This window comes from Gymnoscopelus microlampas, assembly GCF_963454915.1.
Source record: "Gymnoscopelus microlampas genome assembly, chromosome: 16".
Classification (NCBI taxonomy): Eukaryota; Metazoa; Chordata; class Actinopteri; order Myctophiformes; family Myctophidae; genus Gymnoscopelus; species Gymnoscopelus microlampas.
In genome coordinates this window covers 26,087,427-26,108,589 of record NC_139953.1, presented here as the reverse complement: position 1 = coordinate 26,108,589, position 21,163 = coordinate 26,087,427, and the positions used below count along the sequence as shown (strand labels likewise).

General features: G+C 41.2%; 1 protein-coding gene across 1 annotated transcript; it reads left to right on the top strand.

Moving 5' to 3' along the window:
- Positions 1 to 1,536: 1,536 nt before the first annotated feature.
- rfx6 (regulatory factor X, 6) lies at positions 1,537 to 17,717 on the top strand (the record flags this gene model as incomplete). Its single annotated transcript, XM_084082135.1, has 20 exons — positions 1,537 to 1,705; positions 3,023 to 3,167; positions 3,883 to 4,006; positions 4,385 to 4,446; positions 4,634 to 4,711; positions 5,498 to 5,525; positions 5,986 to 6,093; positions 6,187 to 6,264; positions 6,746 to 6,859; positions 7,482 to 7,531; positions 7,697 to 7,856; positions 8,309 to 8,453; positions 10,019 to 10,128; positions 10,642 to 10,759; positions 14,042 to 14,164; positions 15,150 to 15,356; positions 15,647 to 15,968; positions 16,394 to 16,776; positions 17,002 to 17,202; positions 17,563 to 17,717. The coding sequence occupies 20 exons, from the start codon at positions 1,537 to 1,539 to the stop codon at positions 17,715 to 17,717; spliced, it is 2,880 nt and encodes a 959-aa protein (XP_083938261.1).
- Between the last annotated feature and the right edge of the window lie 3,446 nt (positions 17,718 to 21,163).

Sequence of the window (21,163 nt, the reverse complement as noted above, 5' to 3'; positions counted from 1 at the left end):
CTTATGTCGCGTCTGTGAAGACATTCAAAGAAATAGCCTAATAACAAAAACAAAAAAATAATGACAGCGTCGTAATAATAGTTATAAACACATAGCCTATACATTAATAACTGAATGGTAAATAAATCGTCTTTAAAAGTGTTATGCGATAATGCGAATAGTCTAATTCTTACATGAGTATTTGTCAAGCGATATGAAAGGCTGTATACACACAGGATAGGTGGGCACTAGGGACATCTGGGCACCTCGATGTAAAATGTTGCTCCAAAATGTTAAAAAATGAAATATTTGAATAAATGTAAAGTATACATGATGTGAACATGCACGGTACATCATTATCAGACTTAATTGTATCCTTCAACTTCTTGTTTATGCCCCAAAATCACTGGATATACAGGTTTTGTAGAAATGTTTGGCAATTGTAGAAATAATAGACCTTAATTGTTGAATGTTTTGCATGTTCTAATCATGTGTATAGGCTACTTTACTTATAAGACCGTTTTTCAAATATTTTGGACAACATAGCCAATTTTACATCGAGGTGCCCAGATGTCCCTAGTGCACACCTATCCTGTTACCATTAGGGTCGGGATCATATCCAAAAGCATCTACATCTGTCTGGTTGTTGATCTCCTTATGATTTCAGTAATGACATAAAAGAAATGGCGTTTAAATAAATAATGAAAATACGTTTTGTACAAATGAACATCCTGATAATGCTATAGTCACCCCCATCCTAACTAGTAAAAATAGCAGACCTACAAGCTCACAACGTGTCACTTTGCGTGGCGTTGTGAGCTTGTACATCTGCTATTTTCACTACTTCTTAAACTTTTATTTTATTTATTTATGGAAATGATTTGATTTTTTTTCATTTTATTTATGAAATACTTTTGAAAAATGTTGGAATAGTTTTTTATTGATGAAAAGTTTAGATTTGTTTTGTTTAAACTTTTTAAAATATTTTAAAATATATGTATATATCATTTTTTTTAAATGTAGGAAATGGAAAAAAGGGGACCCATAAAAATTGGTCCGCGACCCAAAGGTGGGTCCCGAGCCACTGTTTGGGAAACAGTGGTCTAAGGCTGGGAGAAATGATGCTGTTTTTTTCTGGTTAAATATTAACAACTCCTCCATCAACCCCCGTCTTCTGTAAATATGATGAATGCATCCCTTGGCAAGCACAACCTTCCCACAGCACTGACCACTGCTTTATTAGTCACTTGCTTATCGGCTTTATTGAGGCCCAGAAGGCAGAGGAAAATAGTACATTTTAGATCTAATTCTACTTTTCTAGCTAAAGCAGTAAATGTAAGTCTGAATAGGACAAGCTTACATAGGCCCATATAGGCCTATTTTATTCAGTTTTCTCATCGTTTGTGTAAAAAAAGAAAAAGTAGCACTTTTTTCTTTTGAAGATGGGAGTGGATTAGGAATTTTGCCTATTGTTTTGCACAGTAAAACAACTTTAATAGTCTACAGTTTCCTCTTCGTCGCTTTTGTTTATTTTTTGTTGATATTTGTCCTGTTATTATGACAATGAAACGGAATACTGAGAGTCCAATCAGGGATGGGTCGTTTCTTATTCACTCTTCAACCAAGAAGTTCTGCAGCTCTCCAGAGCTCCTGCCACCAGAGGAAGCACACAGTGACTTCAGTGGAGAGAGACACTTCGACGAAGATGATTCTGGGATTAAATCAGGTGATAGGCTGTCTTTAGGTTCTGGCAGTAGGGGAAAAAGTATTCAAATTTTCTACTTAAGTAAAAGTATCAATACTGCAATGTAGAAATACTCTGTTACAGTACCAAAATAGAAAGTAGTCATTATGCAGAATGTCCCAATTCACAAGTTTTAAAATGTATAGATTGTATATAAATCTTTTGAAAATAGCCACTGCGATCCGACGCATTGTGAGCTTGTGGATCGGCTATTTTCAAGTTGCCGAAATGTATATAGGGTTGAAGTGGTTAATGTATGTGTTTTGTAATATTAATCAAAATCTACAAAGAAACTAGTAACTAAACATTTCAAATAATTGTAGTCGAGTAAAAGTACAATATTTGCCTCTGAGATGTAGTGGAGTACAATACTTGAGTAAATGTACTTAGTTACTTTACACCACTGGGTTCTGGAACCAAACATGGCAATGCCATTCATTTGGGAAATTATTATCATTATTATTATGCTATTATCATACTCATCATCATCATTGGTATACATATCCTATTAGTGCCTAGGTAGTAGTGGTATAGGTTACTATACAATACTGTAGGTATGTGGAATGTGGAGAGCAGATGTGGAATTACAATGCTACATAACACAAATAACACAATGCTTCTCTGGCCTATATATCCTGTTATGACAGATTTTGGTTTGCCTTTTCTTGAATCATTTAACTCCCCATCTGATAACAGCTGTCCCGATGCTCACCTGTCTTGAAGGCCCTTAGATTTGGTCTTGTGTTTGCCTTTAATTGTTTTTAATGTACATTTTATATTCTATTCTTCTTTAAGACACCTTGTCCTGTTTTCAAGATTCATTGTATTAGATGTAAATTGCCAAAACCAACTTGGAATTTGTTTCAGTGTGCTCATATATAACAAGAAAATAACCACATATTATGTATACTACAGAGGAAACAATAAACCTAATTATGACCTCCCAATGCATAAAAAAGGGCTTGTGCTTAACTAGCCTACTTTGATATTATACAACTTGCAAATTATTTAGGATGTGGATTGCACCTGGGTAAGTGCTATTGTGGAATCGAGATGTTTTTGTTGTTTTCCAGTGTGTTTTTGAAGTTCTACTCTATTTGCATTTTTCTGCTTTTTTTAATTTCTTATTCATGCTATGTATTTAATTGCTTTGTAGGCTATGTGCATGTTTATCCTATTCTATTTTCTGCTCTGACAGCTTTCCCAGTTGTGTTTTATTGATTTGCCATGTTCCTGTCCACTCTCTCTTGTTGTATTCTGCTCCATTTCACTTCATCGGTCATATTTCTTGTGTATCAGAAGCAGAGGACAGTAATGAGACTCCGTCCTCTGAAGATGACCAGGACCTGCTGGAGTATTCTAAAGAGCTGGCCATAATCCAGAAGAAGACCATTACCCAGATCATCAAAGACAAGAAGAAACAGACTCAGCTCACGCTACAGTGGTAAGGCCATGTGGTAGCAGTGTGTAGAAACATAGCACTTTGAGTTTGATAGATAGATTTCTTGATATTAAAGTTATGACACAAAACAGTGGAACATCTTAAGTTTCTTATTGTCTAGGGATAGTGTGCTGGTTAAGTCTCCATTCTCTGGAGACACACACAGACTTGCTGCTTCGGATCAGATCTTGCCAAAGCCTTCTCTGTTGTGTCACCCAGTCACTCTTTCTCAACAAAGAGACAAAACTAGTAGTGGAAACTAGTAGTGGACTACCCACTCTTAATTTTTTTTTTTTTTAGAAAACGATTATGCATGCTTGTGAGCACATGTATGCATTGCTGCAGGGCAGTTTCATACATTTATTTAATTAACAAATCAATTAAAACACTCAATCAGTCAAACAACAATACACAAGAGATATTGTGAGGCTGAAGGCTAAGTGCCAGATCAGCACACCCGTACCAATATCATGGTATAGCATGTGTGCTCGAGTGTATTATTCCTATTATATCACAGTTTCATTATACATATTTATAACTCATCAGAATGCCTTTCAAGGTCAAATTTAACTGTGGTGTGATTAATCAATCAATCAATCAATCAATTTGACTAATAACCACTTTTACTATTATTACTGTTGCTGAGTTCATAGTGTATTTTCATACATTTAGCATCTTAGCCTGCTGCGCTAAGTGTTTGAGCTCTACATCTCAACAGGTTGGAGGAGAATTACATAGTGTGTGAGGGAGTGTGTCTTCCACGTTGTATCCTCTACGCTCACTACCTGGACTTCTGTAGGAAGGAGAAGCTAGAACCAGCCTGTGCTGCTACCTTTGGAAAGGTGTGTGTGTGTGTGTGTGTGTGTGTGTGTGTGTGTGTGTGTGTGTGTGTGTGTGTGTGTGTGTGTGTGTGTGTGCGTGTGCGTGTGCGTGTGTGTGTGTGTGTGTGTGTCATTCTGACCATTTGTATGTCTGTGCGTTTGTATCTATGTATTTGTAACATGTCATTTAAGTTCAGTTAAAATGTGTTAGTATCCCTAATTTGGGATGAGGAAGTGGGTTGTGAGAATGGGAGAATATCCTTATCCTAACAAAGGATAATATAGATCATGAAAATGATAGCTGCTGACTGAATAGTTATAACATTTACTTGCATACTCTCATGGAAGGAGAAGCATACCCTGGTTTAATGAGATATATTCACTTCCTTTCCTCATAAGACGATTCGACAGAAGTTTCCTCTTCTGACAACGAGGCGACTGGGCACCAGGGGACACTCAAAGTAAAAAGCAAATTTGATTTGACTTTTATTTTGACATTTTGATTTGTTACAGACATGTCATGTACCCTGACCAATCCAGGGTTTCATCTATCTGCTAAGATAAAAAATGTGTTAAGGTGATAATGCCTCCTTCTTACTAATGTAATGCTAATAATATTATTGTTGAACACATCCTGACTTTCTGCAGGTATCACTACTACGGTATAGGCATCAAAGAGAGCAGTGATTACTATCACTCTGTGTATTCAGGAAAAGGTCTGACCAGGTAAGATAACACACATATGCTGTCAGTGTATCTAAACTAATGTGCTGTACAAAGACAATTATATACGTAGGTTTTGTTTGCTCGCTGTGAGTCTACTTAAACTAAATTAAAAGATAATCAGGTGATGTTTTTCCTTTTGAAGTGTTATGTTCTGTAAGTACTGATATACCACCTGCACTGCAGATTACATTGTACTGCTGTACTGTTGATTTTGTTTCCACTGACCTCACATTCTGTGCATGTGTATTTTGTTGTGTTATTTTCAAATGTTGGGTCAGGTCAAGGGTGGGTCACAAGATGTTCTGACAAGGTTGTAAGCAAATGATATTTTGATCAACTGATATTATTGATCAAGACTAGCGATGCTAGTTGGTGTCAGACCCTGGACCTTGATCATGACTTGTGGGCTAATGCCAATATTGGTTGATTTCTTTTTAAGATTATTAAATAGGTGGAAGGGCACTATTAATACCCTATACTTACAGTATATACAAATAAATAAATGTATTTATATTTCAATTGTATATTTATATTTTTACATAAAAAATAGTATATTTATGAATATACTCTGGCAGTGAAAGAGTTAACCTTTTACTATAGTTTGTGACCCTCTCACAATATTCAGTAATCATTTGTTATTTAATGTATTTTGTTCTGACTTCATGGTCAGTGCTAAATTTGTGTCCCAAATATAAAACTAATGTAGAACTATTGCTTTAGATCCCCCTGTTACACACAAATCTCTAAAATGAAATTGGTGTTTTCTTGGGGAATGTGTGATTTCAGATTCTCGGGGAGTAAGCTCAAGAATGAGGTAAGAAAAATTACTATAATCGTTGCTGTCGGGCAGAAACCAGCTAACTCCATTTTGACGCTTTTGCATTTTTTTCCCCATAAATCAGTGATATTGAACACCCTTACATCTGTGTGTTGGTAAAAATATATATATATAATATAATAAAAAACGCTTCTGACAAAACCAGCTAACTCCATTGGATCCTCAAACTTTATGCTAAACCAGCTAACTCCAGGCTCCACCCCCTTTTGACCTCCCACCTCATTGTGAGCTTGGGGGTCCATTCAGCTGTTCTTATCAATGATGAACAAAACCTCCTAACTCCACTTTTTTTCATTTCTTTTTCATTTCCTAAAAAATGAACATTTTGGAGTTAGCTGGTTTCTGCCCGACAGCAGAGATATTATACTTCAATCAAACAAGATTGGTAGCGGTCAGGTAGACATTTAAATTAATAGGACATCATCATATTTGACAGGGAGGTTTCACTAGGAAGTATTCCCTGAGTTCTAAAACGGGAACGTTGCTGCCAGATTTCCCCAGTGCTCAACACCTTCTACTGCAAGGAAATATCTCTAGAGAAAAGGTAAGCTGCTCTCTCCATTTTATATCATTTTAATTCACATTGTAAACTCTTGCAACAAGGCAATGGTTGTGCATTTGTACTTCCTATGTGTAGGTGGACACTCTCATCATGATGTATAAAACACACTGCCAGTGCATCCTGGACAACGCGATAAACGTCAACTTTGAAGAGGTAGCCATTACTCCCCATGCAACCTGAGTTGGTGCAACAACAAAAAAAAGTCAGCTCATCCTCATATATTGATAGATTGATTCATTCGAAGTGATGACAGGAGTTTGGGGTTACATGGTTCTGCATTCCATTGTTACAGCATGTGTTTTAGAAATGTTTTGATGTAATGTATAATTAGGCTCACAACACCTGTGAATGGCTTAAAAGTCCCATACTGGCGGGTGGTGTCATGTCATTGTTGTTTCCCAGCTTCTGCCATATATCATACAAATATATAAACATAGACCATAGACCCATGTGACCATGTGAGTCATAGAAAGGCCAGTGAATGGGCTAAACGAGTATAATCCTTATAGCCGTATAGTGAGATAGAGAGATTTTTTGGGGACTGCGTGATGATTTCAAGGAGGGTTGAGGGTTGTTCACCAAACCTCAAGAAGCATTGAGAGTTAGAAACTAATACTTGGTTCCTCTATTTCAGATCCAGAATTTCCTGCTGCACTTCTGGCAGGGAATGCCTGACCACCTTCTACCACTGCTGGAGAACCCAATCATCATTGACATTTTCTGTGTCTGTGATTCCATTCTCTACAAGGTAGGCACTAGTTGTTACATCAGCCACTACCACAGAGTAAACACTATATCACTGCCCTGGGATTTAACCTTTGATGACAAAAGAAAAGTACATAGTAACACATGCAATACTGTATCACACCCAGTATACAGAACCATGGTCAATTCTGTGAGGGACACGTTTGGGAAATTCAGTTTCAGCTTCACCCAGGTGATGGCTGCTCAGATGGTTATGATGAGCGCAGTTTTTTCTTTGAACAGGCCTTAGGGGTTAAATGTCATGCTCAGGGACACCTCGACACATACTGTAGATACATACTGATTACCAGTCTGGCAATCAGCAGATCACTGGTTCACCTCCCGACCCTCTAGCTACTAAGCTACGGCCATCAAACTCTAAACTGTGAACAAAATGTACAAAATTTAAGAAATACACAAAGTGCACAATTGTCTTACTACTTAAAAAACAAATAGGGTCCATACTGTATGTCTGAATAGGCCTGGCATTTACAGGTAAATATAAAATACAAAAATACACTGCACAGCCCAATGAATTTGGCCCAAGCATGTATGCAACGTTGTTTATCTCAGATAGCAGTAGCTAAACTGAACCTTTTTTTATATATATGTTTTATTTTTTTCAGGTTCTGACTGATGTTCTCATACCTGCTACAATGCAGGAGATGCCCGAAAGGTTTGTTAACTTTAGCTCTACAAGTTCGACTTTTGCAGCTCTTTCAATCAGTCAAATTGAGAATGCTCAATATGTCTACTCTTAAATGAAGGTGACATTGATTGTGATGCTGCTAAAGGAGATGTATTATAAGACCCCCCCACCCCACCCCCACCCCCACCTCAGTTTGTTGGCAGACATCCGTAACTTTGCCAAGCACTGGGAGCACTGGCTAGTCTCATCTCTGGAGAATCTCCCAGAATGCCTTGCAGCCAAGAAACTCCCCATTGCGCGCCGCTTTGTCTCCTCCCTGAAGAGACAGACCTCCTTCCTACACCTGGCACAGGTACGTCTGATTTATACTTCGTAATATGTCGTTGTGTGCTGAAAATATATATATTTTTTAAATCTATAAGTTCACAAAGCATCGCATTGTGAGCTTGTAATGTAGATCTGCTATTTTTGGCACGTGACACCACTGTACGACAGAGTTTAAAATAAGCATTACAGCCCTGACTGGATCAAATAATAGAATAAAATAGAATACCTGTATTCTCTAACTGTCACGTACTCCCTCCCTGTCTCCCCTTTTGCCTCTCCTCTCTCTTCCTTGCTTTTCTCGATTCCTCCTACCTTCCATCCTCCTGCTGCCTCCTTTTGCTCTCCCCCTTTCTCTTTTTCTCTTTCCTTCTGCCCTGTCTTCCCTTCTATCTCTCCGCTCTTTCTCCTTGTGTCTGCATTGCAATCTCCTCTCCCTCTGGACCCCCTCTCAATATCCCTATCACTGCTGTCCACCAGATTGCGCGGCCTGCCTTGTTCGACCAGGCGGTGGTCAACAGCATGGTCTGTGACATCGATAAGGTGGATCTCAACAGCATCAGCTCCCAGCCTCTCCTCACAGTCACTGCCACTGGAGACCAAGACTCTGACCTCTACACTGAATGTAAACAAGCTAGCATCTCCTCATGTTCTGTCATCGGTTCTTTTGTGTTTCTTTATTGTGATATGAGAATACAAAACATTTAGAAAGGGTCTGTTATTGTGGTAGGTAAGCAGGTGATTATGATACTAAGTATACTGTTGTTACTGTAATTTAGTAGCTAAGGCCAGAGTAGCCTAAATTGATGCTGTTATGGCCCAAACTACTGTAGGCACATATTCCAATGACTTATATTTGATCTAACCTCATTAGTCGAGAAAGTTTGACAAAATCTTTCTTATGACAAAAAGATGCTCACCACTTTGGAGAGCATCACTGAATTGGAGAGGGATTGGTTGGTAGGACACGCTCACTATGTGACCATAATAAGAAAGTAAATCAGAGTAGTCTTGAAAAGCAATACATCTACCGGTATACTATATTGAGTGCTTTTCAACACAGGTCATCTTACTTTAATGTGCTTAATATATAAGCAAGTAACTACTTCAACTTGAATAGGATGGTCTAGTAATCTTTAGTAGATGATAGGGGGATGGCGTAAGCTGTGTTCTCAAGTGCGCCAGCTCAAGGTAAGAGTTTGATTAGGATCTCTTCTTCGACACTTTCCTCCTATCCTCCTATATTAAAATTGCCTAGTGGGTGGGCGGACGGGCGGGCGTCACAAACGTAACATGCGGACCTGCGAGGCGCACCGTTGCTCCGATCCGCACCAAACTTGGCACCAAACTTGGCACCAACACTGGTCAGGGGTCTGCCATCAGTATAGCCACACCAGGGGCCATAGGCGCACGGTTGCTCCGCCCCCTCGGTGTTCCTATTGGCTGGGGTTTATACAGCCACAACTGTTTCATGTAATCAATTCCAAACAGATCCCCAAACCTGCTATTTTGGGGTGCGCTGGTTTCAGTTCAATCTTGTGTGTTGGCTACTGAGGTGCGCCAAGGATTATATATTTCAAGAGCGAGAGATCACAGTAAAAATCCGAAGTATTCTTCCTCCACACTGGGAGAAAGAAAGTTTGATGGGATGCATTTTTACACGTGAGGCTGTGACCACTTTTACATGGCATCTTTTAGCGGTGGGGTTCAGTTGGTGCCGGCCTGCGCGCACATACTGGTTCTTATCAGTGGTTTTGATTTCTTCTTTCCTGTGACAACACATCACACTGGATACTTGGTAAACTCCTACAGGCCCTTTAACCCTAAAATCAAGTGCCCCATTTGTTGTTCATCATCTTGTTGAGGTCTGATGATGTAATCACTCATATTGTTGATTAACCACTTAAAGATTTCTAGTTTCAAGTTTTTGTAAATGTTTTTAAAAATAGTTGCGTGACACTGTATTACGACTAAGCATCACATAGGGCTTAAGTGGTTTTGACCATTTGAACCTCAGCATCCATATTCTGGGGGGAACATTCACCAAAAATAGCCGTTCAACAAGCCGTTCAAACTTGTCACAACGTGCCGCGTTGTGAGCTTGTAGATCGGCTATTTTTGGCGAATAGATTCTGTAGACGGAATAATAGAGGGTTTAAGTAGTTTTAACCATGTCTCCTGTCCCTTTAGATGACTCCATAGCTGTGTTTCAGGAGCTGAAGGACTTGCTAAAGAAAAATGGCACAGTGGAGTCATTCATCGAGTGGCTGGACACTGTGGTGGAACAGAAAGTCATTAAGGTACCTTCTGGCTGTCTGTGTCTTTGTTGCTCTTTGTGTGCATGCATGATTGCATGCATGTTGGAGCTAAGCACTATGATGACGAATGTTGATATTTTATACCATGCTGTCACATTTTTCTACAAACTCGTTGTGTACCTATTTGGGGCATGTCATTATGGACAAAACTTTCCATAGATTTTCAACATTTAAAAAGAAAATGTTCACAATGTTTCAGAAATTTTTCACTATAGATGGATGAAATAAAGGAGCTGCTGAACCTGACATTCTGTCCCCTCTCTCTTCCTCTTATACAGTACAGATATAACAAAACATAATTGTGCATTAACCACATGAATAGGCTAACATTTGGCAAAAATTGTCGATCTGCAAGCTCATAACATGTCGTGATGTGGTATGTTGTAAACTTGTAATGGCTATTTTTCACTGTTGAGATTTGGTGTGGAGGGAAAAAGGAGGGGTATATGGGGTTTAAGCAGCACACACACCTTTTCTCTGTCATTTGGTTATTAGCCGGGGAAGCAGAGCGGTCGGTCTGTGAAGAAGAGAGCTCAGGACTTCCTGCTCAGGTGGAGTTTCTTTGGGGCCAGGGTGATGCACAACCTCACGCTCAACAATGCCACAAGTTTTGGTAAGACCCAGAAAAGAACTGACTGTCTTCATTGTCCACACAACAAGCACCTTTTACTAAACGGCAAAAAGCAGATCTACTGTAGAAGCTCACAATGCATTGCATGAACACGTTGTGAGCTTGTACATCGGCTGTTGTCGGTGTGTGACCCTGTTGTAGAAGAGAGCATAAACGAAGTATTTAGAACAGTAGTTCTCAAAGTGGGGTCAAGGGACCCCCAGGGTTCCTTGAGGGGGTTCCAAATGGATCCTTACAGGTCTATAACTCTGAGAGTTATGGGGGTCCGTGAAATTAAAAGGTTCAACAACCACTGATTTAGATTGTTGCGGAGAAGAATGGCTGGGGTCTAAATTAGCCCATAGCTTGTTAAGACTGTCATCTTTCCACTTGGTGACACTGTTGATGCTGCTGCGCCTGCTACACAGTACAATCCTCAGTGTTCATTTAACTCCAACGTGGGTACAGATGGACCTGTAACCGTTAGTGTGTGTGTTCACACAGGAGGGATGGGGTGAGCTTGAAAATCTGCCATGACAAAAACATCCTGAGTTGTGCTTAATAATTGGTGAACAGTATATTAACGTGATAGCAGTGGCATTGTTTGTGTTATCAATAGCGGTTCTGCTAATTGAGTTTTTGCTGCTTGCTCCTCTATCAGTCAGTCCATATGATGTACTGCCCCCCCCCCCCCCCCACACACACACACACACAGGTCTGATGATTCAAGGCAGCAAGGAGCAGATCTTATCACTCAAACAGAGAGCGTCTCCTTTCAAACCCCAATGGTTCTAATCAGCCCCCCGCCCACAGGAGTGGCCCAATTCTCTCACAACTTGCTACAAAAATCCCTCATGAAAAACTATATAATCAACTACCTTTCATTTTCAACCTTCACATGTGTCTCCTTCTCTAATAATCAAAAAGTGCTATATATTTCATCTCGCAATTTACTTCCGGATGGTTCGTTTTGCACTTTTTTTGCCACATCGGTCACGGGAAAGAAATAAGCGCTGCCGTGGTCTATGGAAACGAGCCCAAAAGTGCACCCAAATAAGCCCAAAATCGCTTATACAAACAGTCAGACCTGGCAACGCAGCCTACGCCAATCATGCGTGAGAGATCTACAAGCTATGGGGCAGAGACGCCACCGTATCTTAGCAACAACTACAGCGCTCACTCTCATTGGTCGTGTCACGCTAAGAGCAGTCTCCAGACAATGGCATCGCAGACAGCTTGCTGTTACTGCTGTAGCCATCACAGTTAGTCCCAGCGACGACGGACAGGGCGCTGTGATAGCTGCCATGTCGCTAACGCTAACGTGCTTGTCATGCCTGCAGCGGCTGTGCAATCACTTTGTCAACAATGCACGTTCGTGTGGTGAATGTCAATATTGCTGCTCAGTTAGTCCATTGTAGATGGTGTATGTTTGTGTGTGTCTTCTGGAGAACTATAGCTCCACAGCAACTACAGTAACTAACGTAATGGCAGGACCGCCCCGTGCAACGCATGTTAGGCTGCATTATGGTCATGTAGTAATTTCAGATAATTTCGCTCCGATTACAGCAGTGCTTATCAACCCTTTCACGCCGCCCCCCCCCCCCCCCGCCCCCCCCAAATAAACGTACTTGATCTGGGGACCCCCCCATTCTGTTTGACTCCGTTCCACAAGTACATATTGTGAAAATAGCCGATCTACAAGCTCAAAACGCCTCACGTTGAGAGGCTTTGTAAGCTTGTAGATCGGCTATTTTCTACATGACTGCCTCTTTCTTACATTCTTTGACAATGTGGCCCATGTTTTCATAGTATAGTTTGTTGACTACTTTTGTTGCAGAAATGCTCATTTCCTTTACTTTCCTTTTTTTATTGTCTCCGCCAGGCCGAAAGGCATGGCGCAAGACTATGTTTCACCCCCTGTCCGTCCGTCTGTGATAGCTAATCTCTCACATCGTTGACTTAATCGCAGCAAAATAACACCCCGATGAGTCAGTGAGAGCTGGATAAACGAGGTAAAATGTGTCAAAAGGAGTCTGTACGGCTGTCGATAAATGAACACATGACGTCGGTGGGAGAGGACATTGTGTCTTTTGGACAAACAGCAGCATCGTGCTGATGTTTGTTGTGTGAAGCAGCTTAATGTCAGAGTGTTTGTGTTGAAGCGCCTCAGTGCGGCTGCAGAGTTCATGTGCAACCTCTTCCAGAGAGAGACAGAGACACTAGAAACTCTGCTGGGGAAAAAAAACACTGCTGGGCATTGACTTTCATATGGACATTGATCTACACACTGCAGGTATATCTGCTACACACACAACATCAAACTACACACTGCAGGTATGATGCAGCGTTTGCATTACAGCCAGCATGCCAGCGTAGTTCCCATATGGTTTCAAGGTGGGCTAAACCATATGGACCCCATGTCAGCAATGTCAGCGGCATCCACTTCAGTCCCAACTGCGATGCCCATGCAGGCTATAAGTAGCTTCTACCTGGCCCTTAGGTGGGCCCCAACTACCCATGTTTATGTGGGACCAAGGCGGGTCCTACCTGGGTTTGCCCATGCAGGCTTTAACTGGGTTCTACCTGGGCCCTAGGTGTACCCTAACCAACCACAGTGCAGTGCCCATCGCTCCAATTGTTGTGACGTCAGGGCTCTCAATACTGCACATTGGTGGAGGAGGAGGGGCCGCAGGGCGACCGCACACATCGCTGAACCAATGGTAGCCCACGGATGTTTCCTCTGGGGATTTACAATCTGCCCCTCTATGCCACATATCATCCACACTACAGGGTCTTCACTGACCGAGCCACGGCCCCACTGACCCTCATGACGCTACGCCACTTATATGAGTTGCCAAGTGGCCGCGGGCGCTACGTGGGCGTGGCCGCGGGCTAGACGCGAGCCCCCGCGTAGCGGGGGCGAGCTTCTAGTTGTTACAATAGGGCCGTAAACCGTAATGGCCAGACTGGTCCTGAGTAAACAATGCCTTATCTCTGGGTCGCGTGCTCAATGTTTGAACACTAGTCTCACTCCCACATGGACACACATACGTAATGCATTTTGTTCATTAATAAAAATGTGTTTAAAAAAGTTTTACTTTTGTAATTCAGTGTTTTCTTGAGGTGAAATGAGAGCTTGACCTTGACAGGTCAAACATTAGACATGTTGTTTAATGGAAAACAACAAAACATTCATTTGTTTCTTAGTGGGCAAACGGTAAAGTGGTGGTAATCACAGAACAGCCACAGCCATTACTCAGTGAGTTGTTTTCATTTCCATGACAGGTTCGTTCCATCTGATACGGATGCTGTTGGATGAGTACATCCTGCTGGCACTGGAGACTCAGTTCAACAACACCAAGGAACAGGATTTGCAGAACCTCCTGGAGAGATACATGAGAAACGCAGGTACTAACCACATGAACCCTAGTGTCACTATTCTGGGCATGTCATAATGCACAAAATAGGCAAACACACAGAAATAGCAGATCTACAAGTTTCTTTAAACATCATTATCCCCTCCACCAACCTTCCCTATAGCCAATAAGTACTAAATATATCATGGGGCGGTTTCCATTGTTGAACTATAATCGTAAGGGGCCGTACTAAATGGGAACACCGCTTTTCTGGACATTAACTAGCACGCCGCTTCCCTCTGCCTGCCGAAAGCTCAAATATTTTCAACTCGAGCTCAGGCGAGCACCCCCAGCTTTCTCAGCCGAGAAAAAAAGCCTCAGTGGACATGCCAGCCAGACTTTGTGTGATTCTTCAGTAAGAGACAGGTTTGAATCAACATTTAAAAGATCCAAGGTCTATTGGCTGTTGTACTCCTATTAGATCTATTCAAGTTTGAATAACCTTCCCCCAGAAATCCAAAATTCCAGGACATTCCCATACAACATGAATGAACGAGCCCAAGGTTCCTGGGGTACAGTGTGCAATACGGATCAGGTGGCAATAGCATTCCATACCTATTGTCGATTAGGTTGGTCCAAACGGCATACCAGTCTAAGTCTTGCTCTGAATCTCCTACCTCTCTATCTCATGCTTTCATTCGTACCGAAGGAATATAATCCTGGGAGTTTAATTAATCATATTATATATGATCAATGGCGTCTATATGACATCCATCTAGGAGCACTCTGAAACCAATTTAGAATGCGGTGATCTTTGAACTCTGATCCCCATATTATTTGTCCCAATAATAACTCATAATACCCTTATCTTCCCAACTGTTAGTGGATGGTTTCCCCCCAGACAGAATGTGTCAGAACGGCTTAAACCAAATGGCTTTAAATCCTATGAAATGTCCTTCTGCTCTGTAATATCTGTAATAAATGAGAAGAAATTGGACTATAGTACAACACTCATATTACCGATGTGTCACTTTCAGATGCCAGTAAAGCAGCTTTCACGGCTTCGCCGAGTTCCTGTTTCCTAGCCAATCGCAACAAGGCCAGCGTTACCATTGACCAAACAGTCAAGAACGAGTCTCTGGTAGAACACACGTACATGTCTCTTTCAACCAATCAGCAACAGGGGCTGGGAGCCCCCATGCTCGTCTACCAGGGGACAGAACCAGATGGCTTTACAGTTCCAGGTACCTGTAGGCCTACAAGTTTGTTTTGTTTTGAGATAGAATGTTCAAAAAGTAGATTAAAGAAAATGTAAATGAGTGTCCTAAATAGATTTGCTCATGTTACCAAATCAATAATGCCTGACTTTTTCTAGTTGCATGGAAGCAAGAAATGGCATGCTAATACCTAACGGCATGCTCCACAATTATAAAATGTTTCTGTTTCTGTTAATGTGGTAATGTCCCTTCTCCCCCCCCCCCCCCCCCCCCCCCCCCACACACACACACACACACATAAACACACATACACACAGGAGGTCAGATGGACTTCTCCCAGACCAGCGGTCATCTGATGACGCCCCCTATCTCCCCTGCAACGCTGGTGCACCGGGGTTCCGTCATCAACCAAGGACCCATGGCGGCGAGGCCCCTGACCTCCTCCGCCTCTACCTCCTCGCCATCCTCCTGCCTCTCTTCTTCCATGGCTGCCATCACACAGCCATCCCTGCCCCACCAACCCAGCCCTTGCCCTGCCTACCCGGACAGCCTGTACCACTGCCTGCCCCAGACCAGCACCAGCTACTACCCTCCCCCGTCCTCCACAGCCTCCAACCCCAACTACCAGCCCATGCTGAGGTGACCACTTTATTTTTATTTTTTTAATTTGACCTTTCCATGCTGTACAAACTGGTCTTTGAAAGAGCACATTAGAACACCTTAAGAAACACTGTACCTGATGCAACTTTTTTTTACCCAGCCTTATGGCATCATAAGCACACACCTGCATAATGATGCTAATGTTTCTAAATAGCATGTACACACAGCATACTGTATGATGCTAACGTTTCTAAAATAACATGTACACACCTGCATATGATATGTTTCCAATGTTCTAAATATCTATATAATATATCTATATCTACTATATATATCATACCTGCTTTCTGATAGGTATACTGTATCTTTATTTGTTCTATTTAACCTGTTTTCTATCTCCCTGACAAGTCATTTAATTTGAACTGGATTAAAACATCTCCTTGTCATGGGCTGCGTGTATTTAGGGCTCATAACCAAACCCAGGGCCTGGTCTCACTCCAGTCCCAGACCCCGTCGGCAGCCTACCACCTCTCCCGCTACCCAGTCTTCAATGACCAGCCCTTGGCTAAAGACATCTTCTTTGGCAGCAGTCATCAGCAGTCGTCCATCCATCATTCGTCTACTGGAAGCAGTTGTGCCGTGGCACCTTACGGCTCTGTGGTACGGCCCTCATCCAGCTACAGCTCTGGCCCAGACCCGGTCCAGCCTCCCTCAGACCAGGGGTTGGAGGCACAGGCTGCAGCCCAGATGATTGACTCTGTGGGGGGATACGGTTTTGTGGGAGCTGGCCTGAATGCTGCAGCTGGTGGGTGTCAAGCGCAGAACTACTCTGCTGCCGGACACAGTGGTAAGAGAGGCTAGAATTGGTGTTTTTGATGTAAAAAAGATTGCTTCTATCTATATTAGTTAACGCTCAATTGGCCAGCACAGTTGTCCAAAAGTCATAGTCATAAGTCTACAGTGACATGCTATGAATAGCTGAAGAATGTCTATATACATGTTCCACACAGAATAAATAAAGAAATCCTACAAAATCTGAACAGCCAATCACCCCGTGTCCCTGTTTTGGCAGGTTATTACAGCAGCAGCAATTACCTGGACAGCCAGCGGATGTCATCATTGGTCGACCAGCATGTGTCCGTCATCAGCAGTGTAGGCAGTCTCCGTCCATTTCCCCCAACATATTCTGAGGTTCACGACCCCCTGAATATCTTGGATGACTCGGCAAGGAAGACATCAGGGCAATACTACACCAACACAGAGGCTGGGGGAGGTCTGCGTTACTTTTATATATTTCTATATACTTTTCTACATTTTCTATATTGTGATATGTTAAAGGTTGACATTGCTGCAGATGATTTTCCAAAGCACACCGTGGTTTATTTGATTTTCGAAAAGCTACAGGTTTCAGTTAATTTCAATACAGTATAAAAACTGTACTGCTTGAGGTTTGTAGGTAATCCAACATACTAAATACTAAGTATATATTTATTTTTTTCTTTTATTTATTTTCATTCTGTTTCTTTTGCCTATATATATATATATATATATATATATATATATATATATGCATGCGTGTAAACCAATTCATAAGCTGCGTGTAAACCATTCATTGACTTGTTTGCCTCTTTAGTGTCTGCCACCTGCATGTATGGAGACGCCTCTCAGTTCCACCCCCAGGATGCATTGCTCTCCCAGCGTGTGGCGTCATCATCCGAGGTGCAGAACTTGGTTTCGTCACTACCACCCATCAACACTGTGTTCATGGGCGGAGGAGGACCCTCCTAACAGTCATTATGCAAACTTCTATGGGAAGAAATTTGTCTTGCTTTGAATAAAAGCAGCCATCACAAATGGCCATTTCCTTGGGGTATCCAAGTGCTCCTTTTACATTGAGCTAACAATTCCAAAATGCTAACTGATATTATTATAGTGTAAGGTAAGTGGGGCAAGGCACAATGAACTGATAGCTCAGAAGGGTATGCCAGATTTTGTCACATCTTGAGAACTGCTGGGTTTGTGGGCCTCCCTCACATTTTTAGGGAGGGTTTAACCCTAACCCTTGAGATAGACTAGCTTGCCTATTATGGCCTGGACACCAACAATATACAGGTTCCATCAGCATATATGCATTTCTTTGTGTGAATATCATACTACCAACTACAATAAGGCCAATTATTTTTGTGTCTGCTGAAGTAATTTTGCCTGCTTCCAAATAGTGATAATCATGCAGTCTAAAAGCGATGTATGCATGAGCTTCCATTGGTTACACGTGACTTAACCACAATCAACCACTGGACCTGAGTCGACACCAAATCTCTTCGCCAAAAATAGCCGATCTACAAGCTTGTAGATCTGCTGTTTTTAGCTAATGTTCCCCCCAGAATATGGATGCTGGGGTTGAAGTGGTTAAAGCTGACATTGTAACAGAAATCTAGTGGGTGGAGTCCCTGCCTTTGATGAACGAGTGTCAGAGATTGAGCCTTATTTGGAACAACCCCACTGTTGCCAGTTTTTTGTATCAGTGAGAAGTTGAAAACATTGATAATGTACTATTTATTTAATTTGACATTGACTTCTGGTACACATTTGAATTATTAAAGATATATTAAAGATACATAACAGGACAATGTCAAATAATTACCAAATACTCAACCAATTATCATTACCTTCTACACCACACCTAAATGCAGTGTTTCTCTACCAGTGGACTGGAGCCTAAGTGGTTTGGTTGTGGACAAGGAAAACAGTCATTCATAGAGGAATATTATTTATTTCATATTCTGTATGTGGTCCCAATTTCATAGTCAATGCAAAACTCATTGAGAACAACTGCTTTTGTTTATCAATGATAAAATATGACTTGTACTTACAGTACTACAAGTGCCTTGGGCAATTTACACAGAGCAATATGTATTTAGAATGCCCAGCATCTAGCTCATGTAATCTTACTAAAACAAATCACTCGACCAACATTGGCAAATACTTGTAGTTGTTGAAATTTAAAGCAATATCATTTTATCAAGTGTCTGTATTTATGATGTTATTTATGTATTGGTTCTTGTGGGCTTTGTTTCCTCCAACAAGCCAACCTAACCAAAACTGTTGTTGTTGTTGTTGTTGTAGTAATGAGCTCATAATATCACTTCTTTAAATTTAACTTTAAACCAAACAAGACTTTACTGGTTTCCTTGTTCCAGGTGACAATTGAGCCACAGCCATTTCCCCAGCCAGAACCGGCCATACTGTATTGAAAGTCTATGATTGCAACATCCCTGCAGCTGACCAGTTGGTCTAACCGGTCAGCTACTGTATGTACCTCTTGTTATAGTATGCTTATTCCATGTAACATTGTCTTCTTTCCAGCAACAGAAGCCATTTGAATAATGGTGACCTTCCCAATGTTAACATGAGAGATGGATGACTCTCCTGCACAAACCTACAGCATATCAATGATATGCTGTAGGTTTGACTGACAGTAGACAGATTGACTTAAAGCCAACAACAGACCCCAATAACACATTCTTATCTCTTCCAATTCAAAGATCCTGTGTCAAAAAGCTAAACACATGGCTCTTTAAATGCTAAACTGGCCGCACTGAGATTACATGGCGGAAACACTGACAGAAGATCCTGTGGATCAAAATCAGGGTGGCTGTTTTATTTGCGATTATTTGTTTTCTCCTTGTCACAATGGAGGTAGATAACACCAGCGATGAAGGTATTGACCAAGAGAGAGAGAGAGAGAGAGAGAGAGAGAGAGAGAGAGAGAGAGAGAGAGAGAGAGAGAGAGAGAGAGAGAGAGAGAGAGAGAGAGAGAGAGAGAGAGAGACATTGCTGAATGAAGCACAAACCTGTTACCTCTGGGTAAAAAATGGGTTTGCTGTTGGTGTCTGTCCAGATGGGATACAATAAAACCATAAGCTCAAAGCAGATTGGGATGCACCAGGGTGTTTGGCTGGCAACCTACCATATTTTCCTGCAATTGAGGTAACATTTTAAAAAAGAAAATAGATCTCTTGGGTTAAAATCTCTGATGGACAGATGTTAGGATGATACACATATATACTGAAATAAATTGCATACACTTGACTTACACTGTGTACTTCAATGATGCTTTACTCATGTAATCACTGTTAAGACCAGAAGCTTTGAGCTGGTCTAAATCAATGACACCACATCTATTATCATCTGTGTGTACATTGAACTACAGCAGCCCAGCCTCAACTTCGATCAATCAATTTTCAATGAATGATATTGATATGATCCTCATCTCTCTGCCTTTTATACATTATCTACTCGGGTAACATTTCATTTCAGGTCCATGTGGTCCAGACACAGGGACAGATGGTGGTATATGTAATGATTACAAAATCCCCACGTTAAAATACTTTAATTACTAAGTCAATAATGCCTCCAACAATTGCAGGGCCTTTAGTGTAAAAACAACAGAAGGCGGAAAGCAAACTTTGGGCCAATGTTTAACTAGAACTTTGCATTAGGGCTGGTAGGCAACTGGTCTCCATATGTGTGTGTGCCCCTCTCCCCCGCCCTCTCTCTGGGCTAAAGATCAAGAGGCCTGATGGTTGATAACAGTGAGGATGTGCCAGACAGCCCTATAAATGGCTTTAATCATTTTAATGTTTAAGGCTGTGCATTCTGGTGATACAGTATATATGTTTTACGTGGTAATCTTGAAATGATACAGGTTGAGGGCTCGTCATGACATCAGAGAAATATTGATAATTATAGATCAACTGATACAGGGTTTTAAAGGCCAATAGTAATGCATGTTTTGGAACAGATTTGCAGCTATTTTCAACCCACCACCTTTAGGAGGGTTGACAAGTCCTTAAGAGTGGACGACTCAGCCTACCTTTGCAATCACTAGAATATAATACTGCCTTCAAATTCTACTGTTTTGTTATGGTTAACGGTATACTGTACACTCAGTATGTAAAGAGTATTTGCTTATTTAATATCTGGCAAGTAATTGAAATATACAGCGTGAAACTTTACATACTGTACAGTGTTGAATAATATGTTACACCTATTCAAAACAATAATATTTAAGATAGTAGATGGGGCAAAACACCTATTTTGCTGATGACTGACTCAATATTTGATGCCTTTTTTTCCTTGTTTTCATACAGTGTGATTAGGGTAATGAAAAGCTGACTCCTTGCAACCCAAAAAGAAGTGGGACAATCTAAAAAAGAAGTATAAAGTAGCCT